This window comes from Micromesistius poutassou (assembly GCF_964030765.1).
Source record: "Micromesistius poutassou genome assembly, chromosome: 4".
NCBI lineage: Eukaryota > Metazoa > Chordata > Actinopteri > Gadiformes > Gadidae > Micromesistius > Micromesistius poutassou.
The window spans coordinates 6,777,191-6,802,161 of NC_140274.1; the positions used below are offsets into that span (position 1 = coordinate 6,777,191).

Consider the following 24,971-nt stretch of genomic DNA (forward strand, 5'->3'; position numbering starts at 1 on the left):
ACACACAGATGGAGATCTGTGTGGTGTTTTAAAAGTGTTTAATTAAATATACTTACATTTCTTAAGATAGAAATGTTTTATGTGTGTCTTGTGTAACTTATCTAGAGCATTTAGTTGTATTTCTAGCTGTAATCCAAAATTTAGTATATTTAGTAGGTATAAAAGTATATTTTGTATAAAAGTTTATTTGTAGCATATTTCTGTTCTGTTCCCCGTATTAAACAAAATGGCAGTGTCCTTGACATTGACAGTTTAAATCAGGGACAAATCAAATCTTCCAATAATTGTAAGAGTCTAAAAAGGCGGCTTCATATTTGGCTTTAAAGGATCACTGCAATTGTCAAGCTGAACATTTACTGTTGAACAATGAATTGTAACAGGCATTGAACATGTATATAATGGTGCAAAGTCAAGTATGAAATCCTAAAGGACATCCTGCCCTCGCCATGAGGCAAGAGTAAGATAGAAAAGTCAAACAACATTCTGACATCGGTTTCTTTTTAATATACTTATTTATAAATACATATTTGTTTTAAGACATGCTTGATTTTGGCTTTAACCCTGTGATTCAGCACAAACAAGCAAACCGGTGAATACACAAAACAATACAAGTAAAAAATATCTCAGAACAAAGCAACAACGACGTTATGGCAGGAAAGGAAGTGACATCATAGACAGACGGATGTGTGGTCAATCCCAATTGGCAAGGTGTCACGGGATTTTGCCAACAACCTTTTGACACAAACAAGATTTGATTTGGAGGAAGGGTGTTCCCCATATATTTAAGAACAAAGCAAATACAATGATTGTGACGTTCTCGACGTAGCAGTAAGCAATCGTATCTGCAAATAATCAGTGCAACGAAATACATATAAAAAAAGGTGTTAATTGCTGCATTTCCCAAGCTCACTCAGCAAAGAAATTGAAAAATAAACTTTATAGATACTTTTCTAACCTGGGCATAATGGTGCAACGATGGCAATGTATCTTATTAGGGATTTGTATAAAAATCCAGAAATGACTATACATTTTAGAGACATAAGTAATGAATCATCAGGATTACATGAATACAGTTATTTATAAATGTACCCCATTGGACATTACTCGACAAAAGAAGGAATACATTTTGATGGCGACGTATCCGAACCTGATGCATTCGATATCAACACTTATTTGGTCGGTTTTACAGCTCCAGCAGGTGACGGTGGAGGCAAATAAGGAGGAAATAAAGCAGAGCTACAAGGCACCATCCAACAGACGTATTCACGTGGGACCTACTCATTCACATCCATGTCCTAAATAAAATGTATTACTAAACGCTCGGTCTCCCCCTCCTCCCAGATTGTATACAATTTGTTATCACTACAACAAAGAGACACCAAACATGTTTTCACAAGACAGGCTTTGGATAAGCTTAATAGCGTCTCTTCTTACAGAGCGCAAACGTTCTACCCCACGGAGCCGGTGGTTCAAAATGCGACGGATAGGGATCCTCTTCCACGCAGAGAGAGAGACAAGGCTTCATAATCAATGCAGGTGGCGTGACACGGGGGGGGGGGGTCTCACTCGGACCACCGGGCGGTGATCACTGAGCGTCACCGCCGTCTCGTTCACTACAACACGACCACAAACCACGACCGCCACGGAGCGTCCACAGAACATGCTAACCCCGCCAAGATGAACACATGGATAAAAATGCAGAAGTCACGACGACAGACGGAGAACATAACCAAAAAAAATGACATGATTAAAATCATAAAACGAGTAAAAAAACGAGTGCCTGCTACCGGGTTGGGGGCAGCAGCGGGCGGTACAGTGGTACGGAGAGCAGCGGCGGAGTGGCAGAGAGAAGGGCTTTAAGGCACCACCGGTCCAGCACACCGGCACCATGACGGGCAAGACAGACAGGGTTTCCCCCCAGGGGCTCGTTCAAAGAGGGGGGGGGCACGAGGGGCGGAGCAATATTCACTTGTCTTGCATCTTTTCCAAGATGGGCACGATCATGTCGAACTTGGGTCTCTTGGCCGGGTCCTCGTTCATGCAGATCTTCATCAGCTTGCAGATGTGGGGGGAAATGCCCGGGGGGATGGTGGGCCGCAGACCCTCCAAGGCCACCTGGACACGCACACATTAGGAATTAGCTTAACCAGATCTATAATGCCTTGGTATCAAATATGAGCCTTTGTTTAGTTCAGATTATGCATGATGGTCCGATAACAAAAAAAAAAGTAACCTGAGTTGCCTTAAGGGTCACTCCCCTTTTCCCCTTATTTAGACTGCAATGTAGGAATACTGTAAGGCACCCTTGGCATGGTGAGTGGGACAGTGAAATCCAATCAGAAGGGGGTCACCCGAGATCGCAGGTTTAATGCTGGGGAGTGAGTGCATGTCTGTCTGGAGCTTTATCTGGATGTGGACATATCCAGACACAAGACACCCGCTCTGAGAAGGTCTCGCTCCATATTTACCTTCATGCCTATTTCCATGTTGGAGAGGTCAGCGAAGGGCACCTCTCTGGTCACCAGCTCCCACAGCAGCACGGCGAAGCTCCACATGTCTGCCGAGCGACGGTTGATGTCCTCGGGCTTCTTCTGCAGGGCTGGGGACACACGGCGTAGCACAGGGTCAACGTCGGTTAACACACAGAGCTGTGTTCATGGTGCAGCGGAATCTGATCCGTTTCTCTAAATATGTGGTGTGATTAAGCTGGTTGAATCATTTAACGATGGTTCAACTCCCTTTTAATTTGTATACCCGTAATCGCAGATGGTCTCAAAGAGCTTCCCAGACCGCATTATGCAACACTCCCTAAGCCTCAGCCCTCTAAAAGGTTGAGGACAAACCCACAAGAGAGGAATCTTAGGAGTGCCATTGGGAAGTGCTCAAGTGCTCCATGCACTAAGGCCCTGAGCCACTGCTTTGTGTTTGAGAGGTTTTAGGAACAACATGGGAGTGGGGGTGGGGGTGGGGGTGAGGAAGACCTACCCTCAGGGGCGACCCACGCGGGGGAGTACATCCTGCCAGGACACTGGAAGGAGAACTTAACGTCTGACATGCTGATCCTGGCCGTCATGTCCTCATCGATCTGGAGAGGGGACATACGAATGGTTTTAATGCATTAAATACGACGCTACAACATATGATCGCTTGGAAGTGGAGAGGGGACATACAAATGTTCATAATATATTCAGTACGAAGCTACGGATTAAACTATTTTTGCTCTACTCATGTTGAGGTTAATCCTGAAGATGGTCGATTTGGAGACGTCTTTGTGTTTTAACATAACCTGTGGGTAACCTAAATAAATATAAATATATATATTTCATATTATTTTTTCTAAGAGTATTAACTCTATATATCATAGAGTAAATAGTTAGTAAACAATCTTTCATGGCGGTCGAATTCTAACTTTCTAAATCTCTGAAAGATTTATCTTCGACTACGTCCTCATACTTATTTCCCCCCCCCCCCCATCTCGTGTGCATGCAGATTATTTCAATATCTTCACACACACATTCAATAGCCATGACTCTAATGTGATTAAGACCCCGTTGTGGTCGTATCCCGTCAGTCCACGGGGGGGCTCACCATGACACTCTTGCTGTTGAGACAGTGGCGGGGGATCATGGGCTCCAGAGTGTGTAAGAAAGCCATTCCACAGGCAATGTCCAGCGCAAACTTCACCGCCTGCGTCTGGTCCACCACAAAGTCTGGAGAGAGCCACAGCCGAAAATAAACAATCAATAATTTCATATATTCTTCGACTGGATGGGCAACTACTGGGCAATGCTTTGTTTCTTATTTTTAATTAAAAGGTTTAACACAAATAAAAAACAGACAACATAATGCAAAACACACAAAAAGAGTGGTGATGTAAACAATGGCTGCAAAGCCACAGCAAAGGACAAACAAACACATTCCCTGGACAACAAAGAGCAACCAAACTCTTAACACAAACCAAAGCAGACAACATAGCGCTGTTCAAACAAACCAAAAACACGCTACACATGTAACATTGGTGGTCAGAGATCAGGAGGAGACCGGTCCTCCTCCCAGGATCCAGTGCAGGAGGAGGAGCAGGACGAGGAGGAGGAGGAGTACTCACTGGTGCCCTCATGCAGAACGTTGTACAGGGAGCCATAGGGCATCCAGTGGGTGATGACGATGGGGTGGGGGGCCGGAGGAGACTGACATGCGCCCAACATGGGGAGGACATTTGGGTGAGAGAAGATCCTGAGATGGGGGGGAAGGGGGAGGAAAGGAAGGACAGACAGAAAGAAAAAAAAAAATAGACAAACCCGACAGTGTTTTTGGATCAACAGGACGCAATGAAATTAACAGGACGTAATGAAATAAAGAAAACACAGAATGAAAGACAAACACACAACAATGTGACAGAGACGTATTACAGCAGCACTGCAGTAATACAAATGCTGTACACACTAACCTAAGTTTCGGGTACTCCTCATTGAAGTCCCTACTCTTCCTCGTTGTCCAATCGCGAACCTTTAGCACCTTCACCACTACATCGTTGCCTTGCCAACGCCCCTGCCACAACTTTGAGGGGGGGGGGGGGGTGAAAAGACAGCAATGTCAGAGCATCCACTCCACCGGCACCAGCACGACGCCCTAACGTGGATCCATAGTGACTCTACAGAGATGGGGGAGGAAGGTGGGAGGGCAGCAGCCTACCTCTCCAGACTGGTTCTCATTAATTTTGGCCAAGAGTGAGAGCTGCTTGAAGTCCACACCGGCGAGCTTGTTCAGAGTGCCGTTCCCTACAAACACAAAGCACAGCCCCGCTAGAATACACACAAAACCCTGCCTAGACATGAAAATATTGATATTTCCATGGTGGTGAAATACTCGCATCTTGATTTGTGATGTGACCCATATAGCATGAATGCCATTATGTTTATACCATATTCTGCTATGAAATCCAGCTGTCAGCGGAGTCCTCAGCCAGAATCAACACAGGCAAACCCAGCGGGACTTAAGGAAAACAAGGGATGGAAACGGTGGCGCTAATTAATGGGTGGCACTCACTGGGTCGGGTTCTGGTGGTGCCCTTCCAGAAGCTGTCCTTGAAGGGAACTTTGGTCAAGTTCTGCCCCAACTTTTCTGCTTTCTCTGTCGAGTCAGGCGAAGACGTAGGAAACACCAAGGCAGTGGGTTAATGTCGGTCAAAGATAAAACCTCTGTGTGGTTAAACATGAATAAATAATAAATCAACATTTCAGGTGGTATACCTTTAAGGAGTTCACACAGGTGAGGTTTGGCCTTGTCCATTGGGGTTTCTCCATATTTATTACAGATGCTCACCTGTGCCCCGTTAGTTACCAGGTCCTGAAGGGGGGGGGGGGGGACAGTATAAGCGAGAGCAGCATAAAAACAAATGCTGTTACAACGGTCCACCAGGGGGCGCGCTCACCTCAGCCACCAGGTCCTGACCCCAGAAGCAGGCGTAGTGCAGTGGTGTGTTGCCGTGCTCGTTCACAGTGTTTGTGTCCGCTTTGCACTGTATTAGCTTCAAGAAAGAAGACAAAGTGGACGATTATTATTTTGTATTGGTAACATAAAGCAGGCTATCCAGATCCCGCTTTGGCTAGACAAGAGAGGGGAGTTCCTTCTACCTAATCCATCCTCGGAGGCTCTGGTTTATACCGTCTCCAGTGACATTCCAGAGGGAATATCATGCAGTAATATTATGACTACCTCAATAGTAGTGGCCTGCAGAAGACCGACAACAAACACCAGAACTAAATAATAGACATCAAGAGCAAACGTGAAAGAAAATTAATAAATGAGGTAATCTTTTTAATGACCTAAACCTAAACTTCAAAACTTGTTTGGTCTGAGATAATTATCAATTGAACAGGATATTCCTTTGTAAAATGTAATGGATTGATCTGAATTATTGTTAGATGAAGCGCATCAGATCAAATAAACTACTAGCTATAATCCATAAAAAATATGATCTTCAACACAGCTTGCTAATGCATGTTTCTCTAGTAAACAATACTGCTCCAAGAACAGACAAGCCCTTTCTAATTGCATCGGTTGTACAAATGACACACCCCTGGGTTTCGTAAGCCTCAATTGCAAAAACAAAACACATTCGGGAAGTGAAGATTTCATGAGCCAGAGACAAGCGAGTCGCGAGCAGCCTCTCTGTCTGGGGGACATTTTCCCTGCTCAATTAAAGAGCGTTGTTGTCCCACAGCATCGCCTATAGCCTGAATAAACATTTACACTGGCGGTCACAAACAAAGCATGCGCTCCACCAATGACGTGAAACCTTCCTTGGCATGCCCCGTCTCCACTACCAAAGAAAATGTCAGAGAACTGTTTACTGTCAATATATGCCCCTTTAGCTTTAGCTTTCTAAAGGGGAATCATTCCTAAAACACATGCTGAGAAAGAACGGTTGTGAACCAGCTAACCACATCATAACAAAGATCCCACAACACCATTAATAATTAACATGAAACAACAGTTTCAGTGTGTTTTGGTGTTGAATGGTGTTAATAAACCCACAAAATACTGTGGAAGGGTCTTGCTCAATGGCATTGATGGCATGGACACTGCCAGCATGCCAGGGATTTGGCTCCTAGGCCCACTTATAAGAAGAACGTATCCACTCTCTGCACCGCAGGATGTTTTGGATAAAAGCATCGCCCAAATGGCACACATTCATATTTAATAGGGACAGGATCTGGCAGGGACTTCAGAAGACCATATTATGGCAATGTTTGAGTGCAGGCATGATATGCAATTCTGTAAACATTGCAACACAATCGTCCAATTTTTTTGTGCAATTGCATTTCTTGTGCGGTTTAACCGAAGGGTACAACGTTTGCTTCCCCTCGGTGTCTGCTGGCTTCCATTGTTGTGAAGCTCTGTGGATCCCGTACATTTATTCAGTATTTAAAGTGGCTCCCATTGCCACAGTGCCGCCAACCGCTCAGTCTGAACAGCACGCCTCACACCGGCACCACAGTCAACCGGCAACCCCAGTGCCGTGCGCGCGCCCCACCTTGGCCACGATGTCTCGGTGTCCGTGGCTGGAGGCCAGGTGCAGGGGCGTGTCGTCGCCGCGGTTCATGACGTTGATGCGAGCGCCGCGCATGATGAGCATGTCCACCACGCTGGAGCGGCCCTCCCTGCACGCCCAGTGCAGCGGGCTGAAGCCGTGGTCGTCCCTGAGGGGGTGAGAGAGAGAGAGAGGGCGAGAGAGAGAGAGGGACACTTTTAGCACAACATAGAAAGAGAGGTGCAGGACAGACCAGTGGTCAGGCTGTTGGACCTGTACCTTAGACGTGGACCTGAACGTTCACTGAGCAAGAGGCCTGAGACCAACGTGTCACATTGGATAAAGCATCCGCTACAAATGGGTTATTAATATTTAATTGAAGAAATAAATGAAGAAACTACTAATAAACAACTAGCATGCCAACAACGAAGCCAGGACATAGGTCTACAGACAGGTCTATTGGACAGCAGAGTGCCGTCACTTTGCCTTTGACGTTAAGCGGTTCGCCCGACTGCCATAGGATATGTCTAGTAGTCTGCGGTTAATATTAGAGGCCAGTCGGAGCATGTCAACTCCCTAGTCAAACCATCTTATCTCTGATTACGCTGCATGAGTGCACTGGGGAATTAATGATCTAGTACAGCAGCTGGGACGGAAACCATGGAACAATATGATCCTTCAATAAGATCCTTCTTTAAATGAACGCCACCTGTTAGTAATTAAGATGGAATTGGTTAATTACATCCCCTACATTAGTGCATCAGAATAATTGTTTCAGAACCGGAAGGCCTGAATCCCAAACAACGGTTTCTATAGAGACAGCCTGATAGATGTAAACATGATCAGACTGAGGAAGTCAGCCTTGATCAAACGATGACTCAACAGATGTCTTAATCACGGGTTACGCAACAGCAGCACAACATTTAAAATGGAAGCTTTCAGACAAACTGTGGGGACCCAGATGTGTCTTCTTGACGTTTTTAGTAACAACACATTGATTCCATCCCCAAAAACAGGTCCATGAGTCTTTATAAAGATTCAAGATTCAATACTTTAATTGCCATACAACGTAAGTTGTATGGCAATTTGCTGCAGTGTGCTCTACAATACAACCGACAAGAGAAACACCACACAAAAATAGGAAGCCAAAGAGCTAAAAGGCACAAAAATACAGACATAAGACTTAGGAGTACAGACATCATTCATTCGTTCATGGCTCGTCTCTACATAGGCAAGAGTCTAAAGTGGCAAGTGACTTTAGTGGAAGTTCACCTAAAGCAGGAAGGGCAGGGTTGGGCTTATTTAGCGCAGTGGGGCACGGCTACACCTAGCCAGGATCATCCTGTACGTCCTGCATGGGGGAGGGCAGCACCTCTGTCAAACTAGAGGCCCAAGAGTAGCAGACGGTAGAGTGGAATAGAGAGAATATGTTCCTGACACAGGTTTCTGTCTGCATCAGCCGCTATAGGAGAGTCTGTACCATTACAAATCGGACTGACAGACAGCATCCTTATAATACTTTCAGAGACAGTAGAGAGAGGAGAGAGAGATTGAGGGAGGGGGGAGAGAGAGAGCGAATTCCTGTGTGTGTGTGTGTGTGTGTGTGTGTGTGTGTGTGTGTGTGTGTGTGTGTGTGTGTGTGTGTGTGTAGGACTGACAGCAACGAGAGGCAATTAGGAAGGAGTGAAGAAAGCAAAAAAAACTGTAGGTCCAAGCGTGGAGTGTTGGGCCCTTTTAAGGGCAAGGGAGACTTCCTTTACTAGAAGCTCAATAGCACACACACACACACACACACAGCACTATGTATTATGTCATCGCTTTTTAGCCTACTGTTTGCCTTGACCTCCTCCCACGCAGGCTCTCCCACTGTCTACTCCTCTCCTTCCTCTCTCCCTCTGTTCCACAAGAACAGCTGGAATTCCAGCACATACTTTTTTTTCTCCCCCTAACTATTCCTTTAGAGCTCAGTTTTCCCGCTACACTTTGCAGGGCTTCTGTAACTCAGTGAAGGGGCCCTCACAAAAGCCCTTCTGTTGGGTCCCCTGCAAGGGTCTGCCTGGGTCCCCCTGTCTGCTAGCCCAGGCCCATACGCTGGCCGTGAAGTTATGAGCAGAACAGAGCGCATGCTAATGTCATCTGCGTAACGCGAGCACTGAGGCCGTATTGTGGCCTGTGAAAGAATCCAAGCCTTCTGCCCCCTCGCACCCGATTCACAGGCCGCCTTTCTCGAGACTAACGTGCACAAACGCACGCACATGCACATGCACGTGGCAGCGGTCCAATGAAAAGGCGCCGAAAGAGAAAGACGTCAAAGTATGAGTGTGGGCGACCCGTGACATCCACACCTGGCCTGCTCTAGTCGCCGTTTCCTCTGGCTGCGCTACGAGTCTGCAGAGAGAAAGGAACGCCAACGACTGGAGCGATAAAACAGAAGTCTGTCTGCGAGTGTGGGAATCCGTGTAGTGCTTGTTGGATAATGAAGGTTCACTGCAAGTCAAGCTGGTTATAGAGTCTCAAACAATCGATTTGATGTAGCTAATTGAACCATGGCTATGAACTCGAGCAATCATCAGTTCAATCAACAGTGCAAAACTGAACTGGGGGTGGGGGGGTGGCTGAGATCATCGCAATACAGGCACAATGACATCATCGATTGGGTCATAACCCAATCCTTTTCAAACATACAGAAGTAGAAACCCACTTGGGCTGGTCTCACTGGAGGCTGTGTCTTTAACATACACAGCACATGGGAGCCCAGTTCATCCACACAAGGCCCTTTAAGCACCCACAGATTCATTTATTTCAGGCTCATCCACCTGCCATCAGGGCTCAGTGCTAGCAAGACGGGAACACCCTGTCTGCTGTATGTCTGTCAGTCTCTCTCTCTCTCATTCTCCAAGCGTCTCTAGGTCTCTCTATCTCTGGCCCGACATCACTGAAGCCTCGTATAACATGACACAATGGAGGGAAAGTGAGTAGGGTCACTTTCTGGAGTCACCAGCCAGCAACGGAAAAGATCTTCCTGTTGACATATATAACTTGTGAGCAGATGATGTTGAAAAAAGTCTTGGATTATACCAAGCAAACAAAATGGATGAGTCAACTAAAATGATGCTCTGAGCAAGAAGCTAAGATTAAGTTAATTAATACAGCTTTAGGAGAAGTTCAGTTGCTTTCATTTCTCTGGAGGTTGACGTGGCAGTCAAACACTTGAGACTATGTGAACACCACTAACGCTATGAAACTCAAAAACTAAGAATAACATTCTCTAGTGTAGAAAGAATAACATGCAGCCAGAATGACACTTCCACAAGTGTATTTTAAAGTTCAACCCAATGTAACCATAAGTTGGGCTTAAGGCAAATCACAAGTTTCCATGAGCCATCTATGAGGCATACAAAGCACAGAACACACACAACAAGAGTAATTTAAAAAGGATCCCTGAAAATAAGTCATTATTTTTATCTAACATTAGTATAAATAGGTAAAAGGAGGGTAATATTTCATCACTTGTTGAAGAAAAGTAGGCTATATTTTTATTTGTTCATGTAAATGTGGTTTTCTACTAAGGTGGCACAAATTAATACATGCCAAGGATGATTACAAATACAGAAACAAAGCCTATATTATAAAATCTTTTGCATCTCCTCTAGTCCATGTAGATTTTAAGATCAGCCCAGTCCTTCCTATGGGAGTATTTCTGGAATATGTCCTTGGTGATATCAAGGGACGGCAGATTTGTCCCTAGCCATTATTTTGATTGACTGCAACTGCACCACCCCCTTCTGGACCTCTACATGTCTTTTCCAATTAGCGAATCAAAAACTTTCCCTAGTTCATGATGATGTAATGGCCGTGGTAGAAACTAAAGAACCATGATGTCATCAATTTATAAGTATAAAAAAAGAAAAAGGTTTTACATAATAAAAACGATTAAAAAAAGAAAGGCATAGCATAAAAAGGCAGAGGGAATAAAAAAAATCCATGAATGCTGCATACTAAGGCTTGGGGGCACTTCCTCCAGGCTTCCTACTGCAGTGTTGTGGGTGTGTAGGAAGCCGTGTTGGGGGTATGAGTGGCACTATCTGGGGCCGCTGGGAGAGGGATAGAGGAAGCACTGCAGCGGGGGAGGGGGGAGATCTGCCCTGATGCAGATCTCGTGCATTCCTGCAGTAGTCAAAGATTTAGACGGTCATCTTATGGCCACACACACACAGTAACATATACACACACAGTGTCTCACACACACACACACACACACACACACACACACACCCCCTCCTTTCTTCCCTCCCTCTCATGCTCCCTCTCTCTTACACACAGGAATGGTTCCTGGAGAAGTGTGCACTAGTCCTTCTAAGGAGATAGAGCATTCCTTTGCTACTCTCGCTGTCAAGGATCAATTCATGAGTAACCACACTCATGTAAATAAGCAAGCATAGTGGGATAGGTGATTATTCATTATTTGTGCAGGCCTGGAACGAAATGCTAGATTGTGCGATGCCAGTTGAAATGCTGCCGTGCGTGGGCTTTCCTTTGCCCTCGTCCAGAGGGGATGATACATAGACGAGTAGAGGGAACTTAACGTGCAATCTGCTAATGGAGAACTGCTAAGAAGTGTGTGTGTGTGTGTGTGTGTGTGTGTGTGTGTGTGTGTGTGTGTGTGTGTGTGTGTGTGTGTGTGTGTGTGTGTGTGTGTGTGTGTCTACATCACCTACATCTTATTTTTGCAATTTTGAATCAACAGAGATAAGGTTAATACAAAATTATTAGGAAAGATTTGGGGAAAAATACATTTCATTAACTTTAATGAAAGAGATAAGAGCATGAACTGGTCACACAAATTAGATTGCCAATACATTGTTGTCTGTTCAAACTAGTTCCAAGTATGCATTTCCTGTTTACAAAAGGGGTATTAGGTTCTCGCTCGAAACTATTATTAGTCTACTCTAAACTGTTGACGACACATCTAGGAAGGACCCAGGATAACTCACTTATGAAGTCTGCTCTGCTCAAAATCCTCTGGTTCAGTTACAGGTTTGACGATATATCATCTAACATCACATTAAACATTTGACGTGAAACATCATCGCAGACAGCCACTAACAGAGAAGCGCTTTGTTCCCATTCATGTGGTATTTTAAATCATGGATGTACTCGGTCTGCACAGCCGACTGAAACTAGAGCCGGGTGCACGTGAAATCAATCACAGGAGAGATCATTGATTTATCCAATCACTCAGCCGGCCCAGAATACAACTCATTACACTGCCTTCCTATTCTACTCACTCTTCACCTCAGACACACATATAGGATAATTTAAAAATAAAAAGCTCAGCATAATCACCAGCCCTTGTTTGCTAAACACAAGCTCTCGGCACACTAGGGTTTGATAGTGAGGGCAGCTCTGAACCTGTTGGCTGCTTATTATGTGCACTTCATGACCTGCCTGCCAAGCATTCATGGAGGTTCGCTGCGGCTTGTATCTGGGACTGTCTTCCAGCCAGGTATGCAGTACAAGCATCACATATTTGTGTGACATGATACCTTGTTGAGAAATTCATCACAAAAAGCTACAGCTGAGGCTTGAAGGACATTATGGCCATTTAAACTGCTTGGGAATTGGAGGTTGTAGATTGGGCTATGGAGAGATCTGTGGCAACATAGTGGAACCCAGTGGCCCAGTAGTAGTACAGGTTTAGATGTTGTTTAGTTTAGTGTGCAGATATTGAGAGCCTGTTCTTTCAATTGAATTTCTTGCCTCAGATACTCTTGCTTGCTACCCCTTACTTGTGTGATCACATATGTCAAATGTTTTCCTCTTTCACTTCCTATCATTTATACTCTCCATCCTTTCAGTCTGCATTGAACTGGGAATAGTCCCTTCGGAAGGAACAATAAACAGTTCCGGAACTGGTCTCTCTTGGACAATTGAAATCATAAAAGTGTGAAAAAACTATTGAGAGCTGTGTTGTGAAACAATGTGACAAGATATTACTCATCCAACCACAGTGAAATGTGACACATAACTCACCCTTGGTTGAGGTCATTCTCTGTGTTGTCCAACCACAAACGAACCGCCACGGCATTGCCCTCTCGGCATTGTGTAAAGATATCATCCATCACTGCTGCTGCGCCCGTCCTCTGCTAGGTTACACTGGCTCTTTTGGGGGAGGATATGTCGTTGGACTGGAGGAAGTTGGTAAAAGAAGACGGACAGCCAGAAGAATTTAAGAAGGATCGGGAGATCATCCGTCCCAAGTCCAAAGCAGCCTTGGACACCCTCAGGAGAACCTCACTGGAGCCCTGAAACCCAACCAACATTAAATACCAATTAGATCTCTTGAAAATGGCTAGAAAATCGTATTTTGTGTGTGTGTGTGTGTGTGTGTGTGTGTGTGTGTGTGTGTGTGTGTGTGTGTGTGTGTGTGTGTGTGTGTGTGTAAATAAACGTTAATTCAACCCCAGCCTCAGCCGGAATCATTTATCAATGATTGACAGTCCACCAACACTGCAGACAACACAGAACCAAGACACCAAGGCAAACCCTTCATTGAGCAATACTATCGGCTTAAAATGACTGGCGGTGTATAAAGTTGAGCCATCTGTTGCAGCAAGATTATTTAGCCTCAGGTCGACCATCACTCAACGTCCCTGTACTGTAAAGACTTGCAAGTGGGATGACAAGTAGCCTTACAACTTGGAGAAGAAAATGTACAGAGTTCCTTCGAAAGCAACATGGGTATGGAGGTAGCCTCCTAACCCCACTCACCAGTATGTCCATCTAAACGTACACATCTACAAACAGGTGGCAGTCCTTCAATCAAACGTTGAAACCAGCCAAATAGTCGAATGTATACAATATGCTGAACGTGAACACCATGTATACCATAGTGGCAGACTGGCAGCAGCTAGCTGTGATAGCACAGACTGGCTACTCTATCTCACCTAGAGTGAAGAATGCAGAGCTAACTCTGCTAACCGCTAGCTGCTTCCACCGTGAACACAGAGGCGACCCCAGTATGACTGGGACCCCGAATCCAGTTATGTTCGTTAGCAGCCAGAATAATAACCAAGAAATACAAACGAGCATTGGCAAACAAAAAAGCTAACTTACTAATGGATCTCACCCCCGGAGCTTCTACGTTTCAATCATCTGAACTTAATGACACTGGCCACCGATCCCCATGTTATTGGATCCATAAACAAACACAATTAGGAGAGCATCACAGAATGAAGCATCGGGTGAATACCTTACCGGTTGAACGTGCCGGGGTTGTTTACCTTTTTAGACGCCACAAAAGTTATTATGAGGAAAATACGCTATCTCCCAGAGATTGAATGCTTCGCGACGTCCACACCCTCGCCGTTGTCCTCCTGACGTACGTGGTGACGTAGGGACGATGCCGCCGATCCGCAGCGCCCTCTACGGGAGAGCGGCGGCACGACGCACTGCAATATTTACTCCCCGAGGATATGTATTTTTTTTTATCGTTTACTTTGGATTTCTTCGTCTGTATACACCCACGATTACTAGAATTAAGAGTATATGTATATCAATAATACAACATTTCGAGTAACATTCTAGAGTAACGTACTTTTCCAGAGCCTGCATTTGAATTGGTAGTATAATATGTATATATAGTATAGTATAGTATATATGGTTATAATAGATTATAGTCTAATTATAATACTTGGCTTGAGAGGGGTGATGCATTTTCAAAGAGAATATATATATTATCATATAAATCAAAGTAAGATGACACATGCTGTCGTTGAACAGCTGTTGATAAGGTGTTGAACCCTGTTGAACTCAATATCCCATACTGCCTTTCGTCAGTTCGTCATCAAGATGAGACGTTTTGCTCCTCCCACTCCCACGAGTGTGTTGCCCTAGTGCTCAAACGTGGTTAGCATGGTTCATACAAATACACTTATATAGACTAAAGCATGTTGTTATATGTCATGTTATTTAATGAGCGTACATTTGAGAGATATTAACAACATTCATTGATCAAGAGAAGCTATTTAACAGGTGATTAAATATTTTCCTTCTAAGTATTTGATGGCAGCACAAGCTAGCCATGATTACCATTCGTGTTGTAAGTTTACTTATCTTGGTAGCTGTACATATAATCAATCAATTATCCTATTTACTTTTTTTATTGACTAATCATTGTCAAGTGTCAAATGTTAAATACTAATCTAGTTTCTTCAATCGTTCTTGACAGTTTTGAGAAAGCAACACATGTAAACATGTTTCTCGAAGATAGCGAATGGAATGATGACCAGACTTCCCAAATCACGATCAAACCTGTTCTACCCAGGCCTTTTCAGAAATCGAATCGCATCGTAACGTTTAAGGTAAATTCATTTTAGCATTTTCTTTTCATGTTTTGCATATACATGTTAAAGTATTAACCTGAAGACTCTCTTCTGAGCAGCCCAAAAGTGTTGCAAAAAAGAGCCTGTTGAGGACTCTAAAGAGACTAGGGCCTGCCCTGGATCAGAAGAGCGACCATGTGCAGAAGGACAGTGATAGCGAAGCAGAACCGGAATCAGCACCAGCTCGTCCCAAGAGAAAGAAGAAAAGAAACCGAGGCAGAAAGAAAACGGATGAAGCGGGAACAGATACTGCAGGCCCAGCCGATGACAAGAAGGCTGACAATGTTCCTAAAGAGATGAAAGACAGCAAAGCAGGTGAGCACTTTTACAGTTACATTTGAATTAAGATTTGATCACCCGGCCAAATGAATGAATCATTAATAGTACATTATTAATTTTACTTGGTCCTAAAGGGTCCACAAAGCTCAAGAAAACTGATTCAGGCAATAGAAAGTCTAAGGTTACGCCGGAAATAAAGGAGGAAAATGAATTGAGCAGAAAGCAGTGGAAAAGCAAGATGAAGAACAAGAGGAAATGTAAAAATAAGTACCGGGAGAAGGAACTGGAAGTACCTAAAGCCGACACCGCAACGGAGAACAACACGGGGGGGCAACAGAAAGCAGACACAAGTAGCAGCAAGAAAAGTAAAGTTACTTTAGTCAAGACAGCATCACAGAACAAGGCCAAGCAGAAGGAGCTTAAACCAGAGAAAAGGAAACTAAATGAACCGGCAGAAAGCATACCGAACACAGCCGACGTACAAAAACCTAAACGGAACAAGAAAACCATGAAAAACATGAACGTGAAAGAAACCCGACGAGGGAAAATGGAGGAGATTGGTTCTCCAGACCCTGAGCCCAACCAGAAGGCAGACGAGCCCCCCGCGGAGGATGAGGTCAAGGAGGAGGAAGAGGAGCAGGAAGACGACATGCAGCAAGAGACGCCCACCATCAAGAGACAGAAAATGCACAAGCTCCAAGAGGAGCGACGCAGACGAGAGAGGCTGCGGAAGATGCTCCACAGCCAGCCGGATGAACCGGAGTGCCCCATGGAAAACCAGGACAACGAGGAGGAGCAGGAGGAGGTGGTGGTGGCGGCGGCGCCCCTGGACCGCTCGGCCAGCCTCCGGTCCCGCATGGAGCAGCGCCTGGAGGCGGCCCGCTTCCGCTACATCAACGAGGTCCTGTACACGTCGTCGAGCGGCGAGGCCAAGCGCATGTTCTCCCAGGACCCAGAGGCCTTCGGGGTCTACCACAAGGGCTTCACCGCCCAGGTCAAGCACTGGCCCGCCAACCCTGTGGACGCCATCATCGCTTACATTCACAAGAAGTACGTTGGAGCGGTGTTCACTGAATGGCTGGAGGAGGGTGGTCGGCATGTGTTGGTCTGTTTGGTATTCGAGTGGATGGTGGTCTAGCCACGGCAGACATTTATAAGTCGTTAATTTGATAGTTGGTATGTTGGAGGACTGAAAAAGGGAATTTGGTTTCGATGAACAATATAAAGGGAAACGTTGGGTCACGGCGTCCAAACAATGGGGGAACCTCTGTGTTGGTTAACCTGTTGGTCATTTAATTTCTGACTCACTTGTTGCATCCGTGTACAACGTAAAGCATCCTGTGGTTCGTTTCAGGCCGGCCTCTCACGTGGTGGCTGACTTCGGCTGTGGCGACTGTAAGATTGCGCTCAGCGTGAAGAACAAGGTGCACAGCTTCGACCTGGCCCCCATCTGTGACCTTGTCACCGTGTGCGACATGGCCCACGTGAGTGTATTCTGTCACATCTGTGGCTCTTCTGGCCGGCCTCTGCACTGGGGTTTGATTTGTTGGATTGTGGATGCCAGGAGTGATGTATTAAAGACTGATTCCGCCCCCCCCCCACCCGGTCTACAGGTACCTCTTAAAGATGGCAGTGTGCACATAGCAGTGTTCTGCCTCTCTCTCATGGGAACCAACCTGATGGATTTTCTAACTGAGGCGAATAGAGTGCTGATCGTGGGGTAAATGTCCTTTGCACGACATGCAGTACAATAGTACAGTACACTCTGTGTTGTACCCGCCGCTCACTAAATGCGTGTTACTTTAAACGTTTTTTCATCTAATTCTAGGGGTATACTCAAAATAGCAGAAGTTGCAAGCAGATTTGACGACGTTCGTGGGTTCCTATCTACGTTGTCAAATCTCGGGTTCAAGATGATGTTAAAGGTAAGGCAAAATAAAGTCGATTATGGAAAGCACAAGAACTAAACATGCTTATATTGGGGGGGAAAACGTGATTTGTTGTTTGCTTATTCATCTTTGTTTCATCTGTAGGATACAGAGAACAGTCACTTCTACTCCTTTGACTTCATCAAGACAAAAGACATTTCGGATGTGAAGTTGTCGAGTTTTGAGCTGAGGCCCTGTGTGTACAAGAAAAGATAGACCTAGGACTGCGTTTGAAATATCTGTACACTTACTGGAAGTGGGTTCATGAAGCCTCCTGGTCCAACTCAATCCACATGGGAGCATTTTGCCGTGTATTCAATGTTTGACAAGTATATTTTTTTTGTACAGTTTTCTTAATACAATTTTAATTGAAATGCACGCTGCTTTTCTGACTCTGAATAAGTCAATTAAATGGAAATGTACAGAGGGGTTTATACATATACAAAGTACATTATTACAATACACTTTGAATATTGTGAATTATGTTTTGTTACATTTGCATCACTACAGTGCTATTCAAGAACGGATTTACATTTACCACTAGGGGGCGTGATAACACCAGTTCTGTTCATCTGCTCCTAGGATACATTAAGAAGGAAAACCTTCTATCCCAGGACATCATTTTCTATAGAAGACGTCATGGACTAGTCTATGAAAAGACAAATTCAAGTATTTCAATATTCAATAATTCAAAGCTTGAATTACTTACTTCCAGGACCAAAGGCTTCACAATCATGAGAGAAAACAGATGTGTGTGTGTGACACCAAGTACTGGAAGCGAGTTGCAAAACCTCTCTTGGGCTATGGGCTCTCCATTCGTCTCAGACCGTCCAGTGGTTCAGACGGTGGACTTGACGTCAGACACTATACAGTAGCCAACCAGATGGCCATACTGTTGGCTGTCTGGTTGACGGACCAGCGCCTTGCTCTTCTCAGGGGAGCGTCGTGGTCGAACTAAAGCTGTCAGAGCTGCGAGGGACTCCTTTTTCTAAAGTAGAAAATCATAAATAATAATGCACAAATCTGGTTAATGTTGTTTTACTATTTGAGTGAGTTACACAAAAATAAAGTGGTATAATATTGAGCTCAGTTGTGTAGGCCTACCTTAGATCGTGCTCCGTGATTTTGTTTACTGGAAAAAGCAAAAAACAAATATTCAGCTGGATACTGACGAAGATTTCAGTTTGTTGTTGTAATTCTCAACATCACCTATAAGTGGCACTACGTCTCAATACAAGAAACACTAAACACTCATTAGGCTTACCTGCATATTCATGCGTTCATCTACGGAAATATCGATAGAGAATACTGCGTGACCCCAGCGGCCGTCCCCATTGAGCGCTCTGATGTCAAAACCCCTGCATTCGCTCGTACATCATGCACCCATGACACCGGTCATGTCGATGAAGACGACTGCCAACAACAATGGCGAGCTGACGCAAATCCCAAAATAGCATTTCTCCTGGGAGTCCTGTTTTTCTCTGTGTGTACATGACCTGACCTTCCCAAATTATTTGGACAGCATCCTCCCATGGGGCCGCAGGGTGACGGCAGCAATGGCACCAATGGCACCTTGACCAAATGTTGTGACCAGAGAGGCAAACCTATTGAACCCTCTATTCTGATGCACAGTGGGCCTGTATTCAGTCCACTGATGGCCTGATGGCCATACAGCCCTCATAGAAGTTATATACGCAGCATGACATGGGAGAATGTGCCGAGTACAAAGCACAGAGCGGAATTTCCTAATCTGGCATTTGACTTGATTCACATTCAAATCCATTCCAACGGCGATGGCAGCACACTTCTGTTACACTGATTTCCCCCCCAACTCTGTGAATATCCCAACTTTTTTTATTGCTACAACCTTCCCAGATGTGGGGAATTTATGCGTTTATTTCCCCCCCCCCCCCCCCCCCCGATAAAGCGACCATTAAAAAACAACATTAGTAGCACCCCCTCGATAGTGCTGTCTAAACCACACCAACTGTTGTTCAGCGACAGCGGGGTAACGGCAGGGCCGCGGTGGGAAAATAAATCAGCTGCGTCCGCCCCACAGACACAAAGGGAACAGTGGCTGCCATCTGAACACGCTGTGGTGAGAGAGGCATCTGTCTGCTTCCTGTTTGCCAACAGGGCTCTGATCTTTTTAGGTTACTGCACGACTGGCGGAAAGGGGGGGGGGGTGAGGGGGTGAGGGGGTGACGGCACGCAACACACGCATCCTGTTTCTCTCTGCCTGTCACGCACCGCCGGCCACAGTGACGACCCGCCGACGGAACACCTGCTGAGGCACCGGCACCGTGACGCTGCACTCACCAGAACGCCCACAGAGCGGCGGCCAGCAGCGCGGCCACGGCGGAGGCGGAGGAGACGCAGACGATGACGAGGATCGCTGCGTGGAGCGGGAAACACGGGCGGGGGGGGGGTGGGAGAGAGCGTTTAGGTCGGACGTTTTTGTTCTCAGGCTGGAGAAGTGTGTTCAGTTGGTTGTTGCCGCTCACCTAACTGGTCACCCTGGGAGATGAACTCCACTCGCAGCAGGACTTCGGCCTTGTGGCGGTAGAAAGAGGCGATGCAGGTGTACAGTGCCTCGTCTCGACCTTTGACCTCTGATGGGAAGGCCAGCGCGTCTCCTTCCATTTTGACAAACGAGCCGTCGCTGCTGTAACACAATCAATGGCCTTAGTCGTTAGGTGCGATCTCAATTTGTGTCACTTCTAACACGTATAATTGAAAACTGTTTTGGTTAATATGAGCCCCCCTGCATAGCAAATCAATATAATGTAATATAACCTTTTCCTATTTGATGAAATATTCATGAGGACAAAAAAAGGACAAAAGTTAAGAAAGATATCTGCTGTGTGTTTATGTGTGTGTGCGTGCGTGCGTGCGTGCATGTGCGTGCGTGCGTGCATGTGCGTTTCCGTGTGTGTGTGTATTTGTGTGTCTCTTGAGCGTCTGCAGTGTCCACAGATGCAGATGTCAGGAGGTGGAAACAGGTCACCTTTGACAGGTGATGCTGTGCGTTGGTACATTCCCCTCCACCTCAAACAATATTCTCTGGCCGGGCAGATTCTTCTGGAGAGACAACCCGAGGACGCATCGGCCACCACTGTGGCGTGACTTCATCCGAGTCGTGTGGTTTAGCACCCTCAAAGAGGAGATATCTATCGGAGAAAAGAGAAAAAAAAACAATCTGATTGAAATAAACCAATAGGATTCAAGACGGTCCAAATGTCACACAGCAATACAAACTCAAACTCAAAACGTCCAGTCCGAACGCCGTCCCTGAGGTCAATATTCATTCATCCTTCCTTCAGGAGACACTGATTGATTTATCTGCGTGTTCTGTTACACTCACAGTATTTTGGGACGTGTACCGTCCTCGTCTCTGACCGTCTGCGCCGGTACTCCACCAAACAGGTCAGGGCGTCCCCTTCGTGAGTCGCCAGCGGGAAGCGGTAAGTGAGTCTTGTTCTCACGGTGCGCCCGTGGCCCTGGAACCGACGGGACACCTGGCCCCTGGAGCCCGCAGGTAGGACCCAGGTGAGGTTGGCTTCCACCCCCTCTGCCTGGTAGTCGCACACGGCCTGCCAGAGGTCAGACTCCCCCGGCCCCACCGACACGTTCAGCACGGGGGCCCCTAGAGGAACACACAGGGGGATGGAAAGTTGAGTGTGTGTGTGTGTTTAAGTGTGTGTTAATGTGTGCACAAATGTGTGTGCGTACATATGGGTACACGTGTGAATGGCTGTGCACATGTGAGCGGCTGTGTGTTTATGTGTATGTGTATGTTTATGTGTGTGTGTGTGTGTGTGTGTGTGCGCGTGTGTGGGTCTGTGTGTTTGTGCGTGCATGCGTGTGAGTGCCTGCATCTGTGTTTGTATAGCCATGTATGTGTGGGTGTAACCAAAGCAGAAATCCCCACCAGATCAACAAAAACATGCCCTGGGTATCCCGGGGACGGTAGGTGTTGGACGTGGGAGCCGCACAGAGGCCGGAGACAACATACCGAGGGAGGGGAGGAGCAGGTGCCGCCGCTCCTGGCGCTGCTGCAGGCTGGGGTGACCCCCCACCTCACAGCTCAGCGTCCGACCCGAGTACAGAGAGGTGGGGAGCAGCACCGTGCTGAGGGAGGTCACCTCCGCGCCTCCGCGCTTCTCCTCCTCTGCCCGGACGTCCACCCCCTCCGGGTCATCGATCCCGACGACGCCCCCGCCTCCGCCATCGTCCCCGCCGCTGCCACCGCCGCCACTGCCGCCAAGGCGCCAGGTGATGGTGGCCGCGGTGGCGACGCTGACCACGCGACACCGGGCCACGGTGTACTCCTCCCCTCCTCGCCACTCCTCTCTGGAGCTCAGGCTGATGTTGGGCAGGGCTGCGCGGGGAGGGAGGAGAGTGGAGGCTGACAAACCGCCGAAACGCTGCCTTCACTTATGGATTTTTATAGATAGGTCGGACGTCAGCTTTTATCTCCACATCTGGACCCGGGTCTTGCACTTACCTACCTCTGCATATTAGATGTTCATAAGCACATCAGCGGTTTGTGGATGTGCTGATGTGTAAGCACAGTTTGTGTTTTATTTTATTAAGGTGTATCAATTGTAATTCTTATGCACGTGTATACAGTATATAGTGCTGCTTATTACGCTCACTTGAACGATTTCTATTTTTCATCTTCATCTTGACTGCCTTGCAGTGTTTCTGCTTGCACTGTGTACACAGTAAACTCCCTCCTCCTCGATTTACATTTTCATATCTTATCTGGTCCAGTAAGTTGTATTTGTATAGCCCTTACTCACAGTTACAGTCTCAAAGGGCTTTGCAGGCCATATTTTATGACTCCCCCCCTTGACCCTAAACCTCCTAAAGAGCATGGAAAACCTCCCTTAAGTATCAAGGAAGAAACCCAGAGAAAGAACAGAGGGGGGGCTCCCTAATTCTGGGGCTGGTGAGGAGTGCAAACAATAGTTAGAATACTGGGTTATTTAATATATGCATACCGTTTTACTGTATGAGTTTTTTTATACAGTTGAACACTTGAAAGGAGAGCTTTGTTAAAGTAGGAAATGTTCACATCGGGAGCTCAGATAGTAAAACTATATGGGACGTGGTCTGGTATGGTGCTCATACCAGACCATGGTACTGCTCATCTCACCTACCACCAGCAGAGGTGGAGCCATTTTTGCTTGTTTGGCTCTGGCCATAAAGTCTAGACTCAACAGTTACAAGAGGCTTCCTCATGACCCTCTAAAGCAACCATCTCAGAGGGGCTTTCTGTGACGGTCATTTGAGTTAAGACAGCAATCTAGCCTTCCTCTCTCAGAATGGCCCCTGAGAATCCAACTCTATTGGTGGTATAAAACATCCAAGGCCTATATATATATATATATATATATATATATATATATATAGTACACTAGTACATATAGTACATATATAGTACACAACCACTGTACACTATACACTATACTATACTATATATATATATATATATATATATATATATCAGATATAGATATAGATATAATCAGATCGCTTGATTTAAGCCACCCATTTTATAAAAAATATATATATATATATATATATATATATATATATATATATATATATATATACCAGCAGAGGTATATATATACCAGCAAATATTATATATATATTAGTGGTGGGCATAGATAATTTTTTTTATCTAGATTAATCTAGATTAATCTTGGAATTAATCTAGATTAATCTAGATTAAAATGGCTCATTTGAATTCTTACGTAACCATTTTATAAAACCATTTTCATTTTATAAAACAGTTAAGGGGGTCGCCGTCCTTCCGCTGCGCGTCGGGACGGACAACGCCCCTTAACTGTGGTATAATGACCGTATACCACAGCCTGTCGTGATCTATTGCTTAATTATAAAACGGGTGGCATAAATCAAGCGATCTGATTGGTTCCCAACTGTTGTACCTTGAGCGTATACACACAACTATGACGCCCGTTCAGTTTACAGAGTTCAGTATCACTCCGCGCCTAACTTGAACTGTTTATTATATATAAAAGCAATAGCATAGTTCACTGAAGCCTAAAAATATGTTGATTGCTGGAGAGGGTGGAAATGGCACACAGTGAGTGACCTCGATAGTAGGCTAAATTGCCGGCGAACCAAGCTACAGTCTCTAGCCTTCTCTCTGAAGGACGCTACAGTGTGTTGCACAGGAGGGACTACTTTTTTGTATTCGTTAAAAAAAATGCTTTTCCGACTCTCGCTTTTTCAAAATTGAGGGAGTCTATGACTTTCATTTCGCCATACTTACGTAACCGTTTTATAAAAGCAATAGATCACAATAGATCAGTCAGTGAAATGTTCTCATTATACCACAGTTAAGGGGGTCGCCGTCCCTTAACTGTGGTATAATGAGAACATAGCACAGCCTGTCGTGATCTATTGCTTAAATATATAAATAAAGGTGATTCGTGCGCTTTTCATGCGTGTACTATAAAGCCGAGATAATGATCATACTTTCCTATTATGTAAAGTATAACATAATTACACCTCCTTTAAACACACAGTTAATGTCTCCCATAATGCATAGCGGTACCGAGTGCGCCCAGCCAACGTGCCAAACCGTCCCGAACCGAGCCGCGCGGTTCAGGTGATCGGCGCCTCCTCGTCGGCCTACCGCAGAGCGGGACGGTGACGCTCCGGTACTCCGGCGTCGGGAAGAGCGGATGACGGACCACACATCCCACGGCGAGCGGCCGGGGGAAGCACGCGGCGCCGAGGGCCAGGACCCCCGCGACGGAGCGGCGTCCGTCGGGCAGAAGGGAGCCGGCGCCGGGGGAGGGGACGGCGGCCACGCCCTCGGGCAGACGCCAGGACAGGGTGGCGTCCGGGACGGCGCCGACCGCAGTGCACTGGACCTCACGGCCCGAGGGTCCGGACCGCAGATCGAGACTTATCAGAGGAGGGAGCGGCACTGAGAGAGGGAGAGAGAGGGGGGAGGAAGAGAGAGAGAGAGAGAGAGAGAGAGGGGGGGGGGGAGAGAGAGAGAGAGAGAGAGAGAGAGAGGGGGGGGAGAGAGAGAGAGAGAGAGAGAGAAAGAGGGGGGAGAGGGGCAGAGAGACACACACACAGAACCAAGAGAGAGAGACGAACACACGCATACACAAAGAGACAGAGAGAGAGAGAGAGAGAGAGAGAGAGAGGTAGAGACAGAGAGAGAGACAGAGAGAGAGAAGAGAGAGACAGACAGGGAGACAGAGAGATAGAGAGATAGAGAGAGAGAGAGAGAGCGAGAGAGAGAGAGAGACAGACAGAGAGAGACAGACAGAGAGAGACAGACAGGGAGACAGA

General features: G+C 46.1%; 2 protein-coding genes across 3 annotated transcripts; one reads left to right on the plus strand and one right to left on the minus strand.

Moving 5' to 3' along the window:
* Positions 1-498: 498 nt before the first annotated feature.
* Positions 499-14,400, minus strand: LOC311341654 (scaffold protein ILK). 2 transcript variants are annotated; one of them, XM_084466456.1, is made up of 13 exons: positions 14,317-14,400; positions 13,067-13,338; positions 7,037-7,202; positions 5,432-5,527; positions 5,250-5,346; positions 5,047-5,130; positions 4,693-4,778; positions 4,448-4,557; positions 4,106-4,233; positions 3,589-3,710; positions 2,986-3,085; positions 2,469-2,599; positions 499-2,115 (listed from the first exon to the last, which is right to left on the minus strand). In XM_084466456.1, the coding sequence occupies exons 2-13, from the start codon at positions 13,153-13,155 to the stop codon at positions 1,966-1,968; spliced, it is 1,359 nt and encodes a 452-aa protein (XP_084322582.1). In that variant the 5' UTR covers positions 13,156-13,338; positions 14,317-14,400; the 3' UTR covers positions 499-1,965. The 2 variants fall into 2 exon arrangements, with proteins under 2 accessions (XP_084322582.1, XP_084322583.1); XM_084466457.1 differs by having other exon boundaries at positions 14,291-14,393.
* A 531-nt stretch (positions 14,401-14,931) lies between these two features.
* On the plus strand, positions 14,932-18,551 carry rrp8 (ribosomal RNA processing 8). The gene is made up of 8 exons (XM_084466673.1): positions 14,932-15,067; positions 15,264-15,396; positions 15,477-15,732; positions 15,831-16,746; positions 17,051-17,180; positions 17,310-17,416; positions 17,525-17,621; positions 17,730-18,551. Exons 2-8 carry the CDS (start codon positions 15,289-15,291, stop codon positions 17,838-17,840), a joined length of 1,725 nt encoding a protein of 574 aa, XP_084322799.1. The 5' UTR covers positions 14,932-15,067; positions 15,264-15,288; the 3' UTR covers positions 17,841-18,551.
* The last annotated feature ends 6,420 nt before the right edge of the window (positions 18,552-24,971 follow it).

What these genes read in the sequence shown, in the direction of transcription:
- LOC311341654 (XM_084466456.1), bottom strand. Translation starts at nt 13,155, where the DNA reads ATGGATGATATCTTTACACAATGCCGAGAGGGCAATGCCGTGGCGGTT. An exon ending in GAGAATGACCTCAACCAAGG is followed by an intron (nt 7,203 to 13,066) that starts GTGAGTTATGTG and finishes TCACCCCCTCAG; the next exon opens with GGACGACCACGGCTTCAGCC. An exon ending in TCAACAGCAAGAGTGTCATG is followed by an intron (nt 3,086 to 3,588) that starts GTGAGCCCCCCC and finishes TCCCCTCTCCAG; the next exon opens with ATCGATGAGGACATGACGGC.
- rrp8 (XM_084466673.1), top strand. Translation starts at nt 15,289, where the DNA reads ATGTTTCTCGAAGATAGCGAATGGAATGATGACCAGACTTCCCAAATC. An exon ending in AATAGAGTGCTGATCGTGGG is followed by an intron (nt 17,417 to 17,524) that starts GTAAATGTCCTT and finishes ATCTAATTCTAG; the next exon opens with GGGTATACTCAAAATAGCAG. An exon ending in GGTTCAAGATGATGTTAAAG is followed by an intron (nt 17,622 to 17,729) that starts GTAAGGCAAAAT and finishes TTTCATCTGTAG; the next exon opens with GATACAGAGAACAGTCACTT.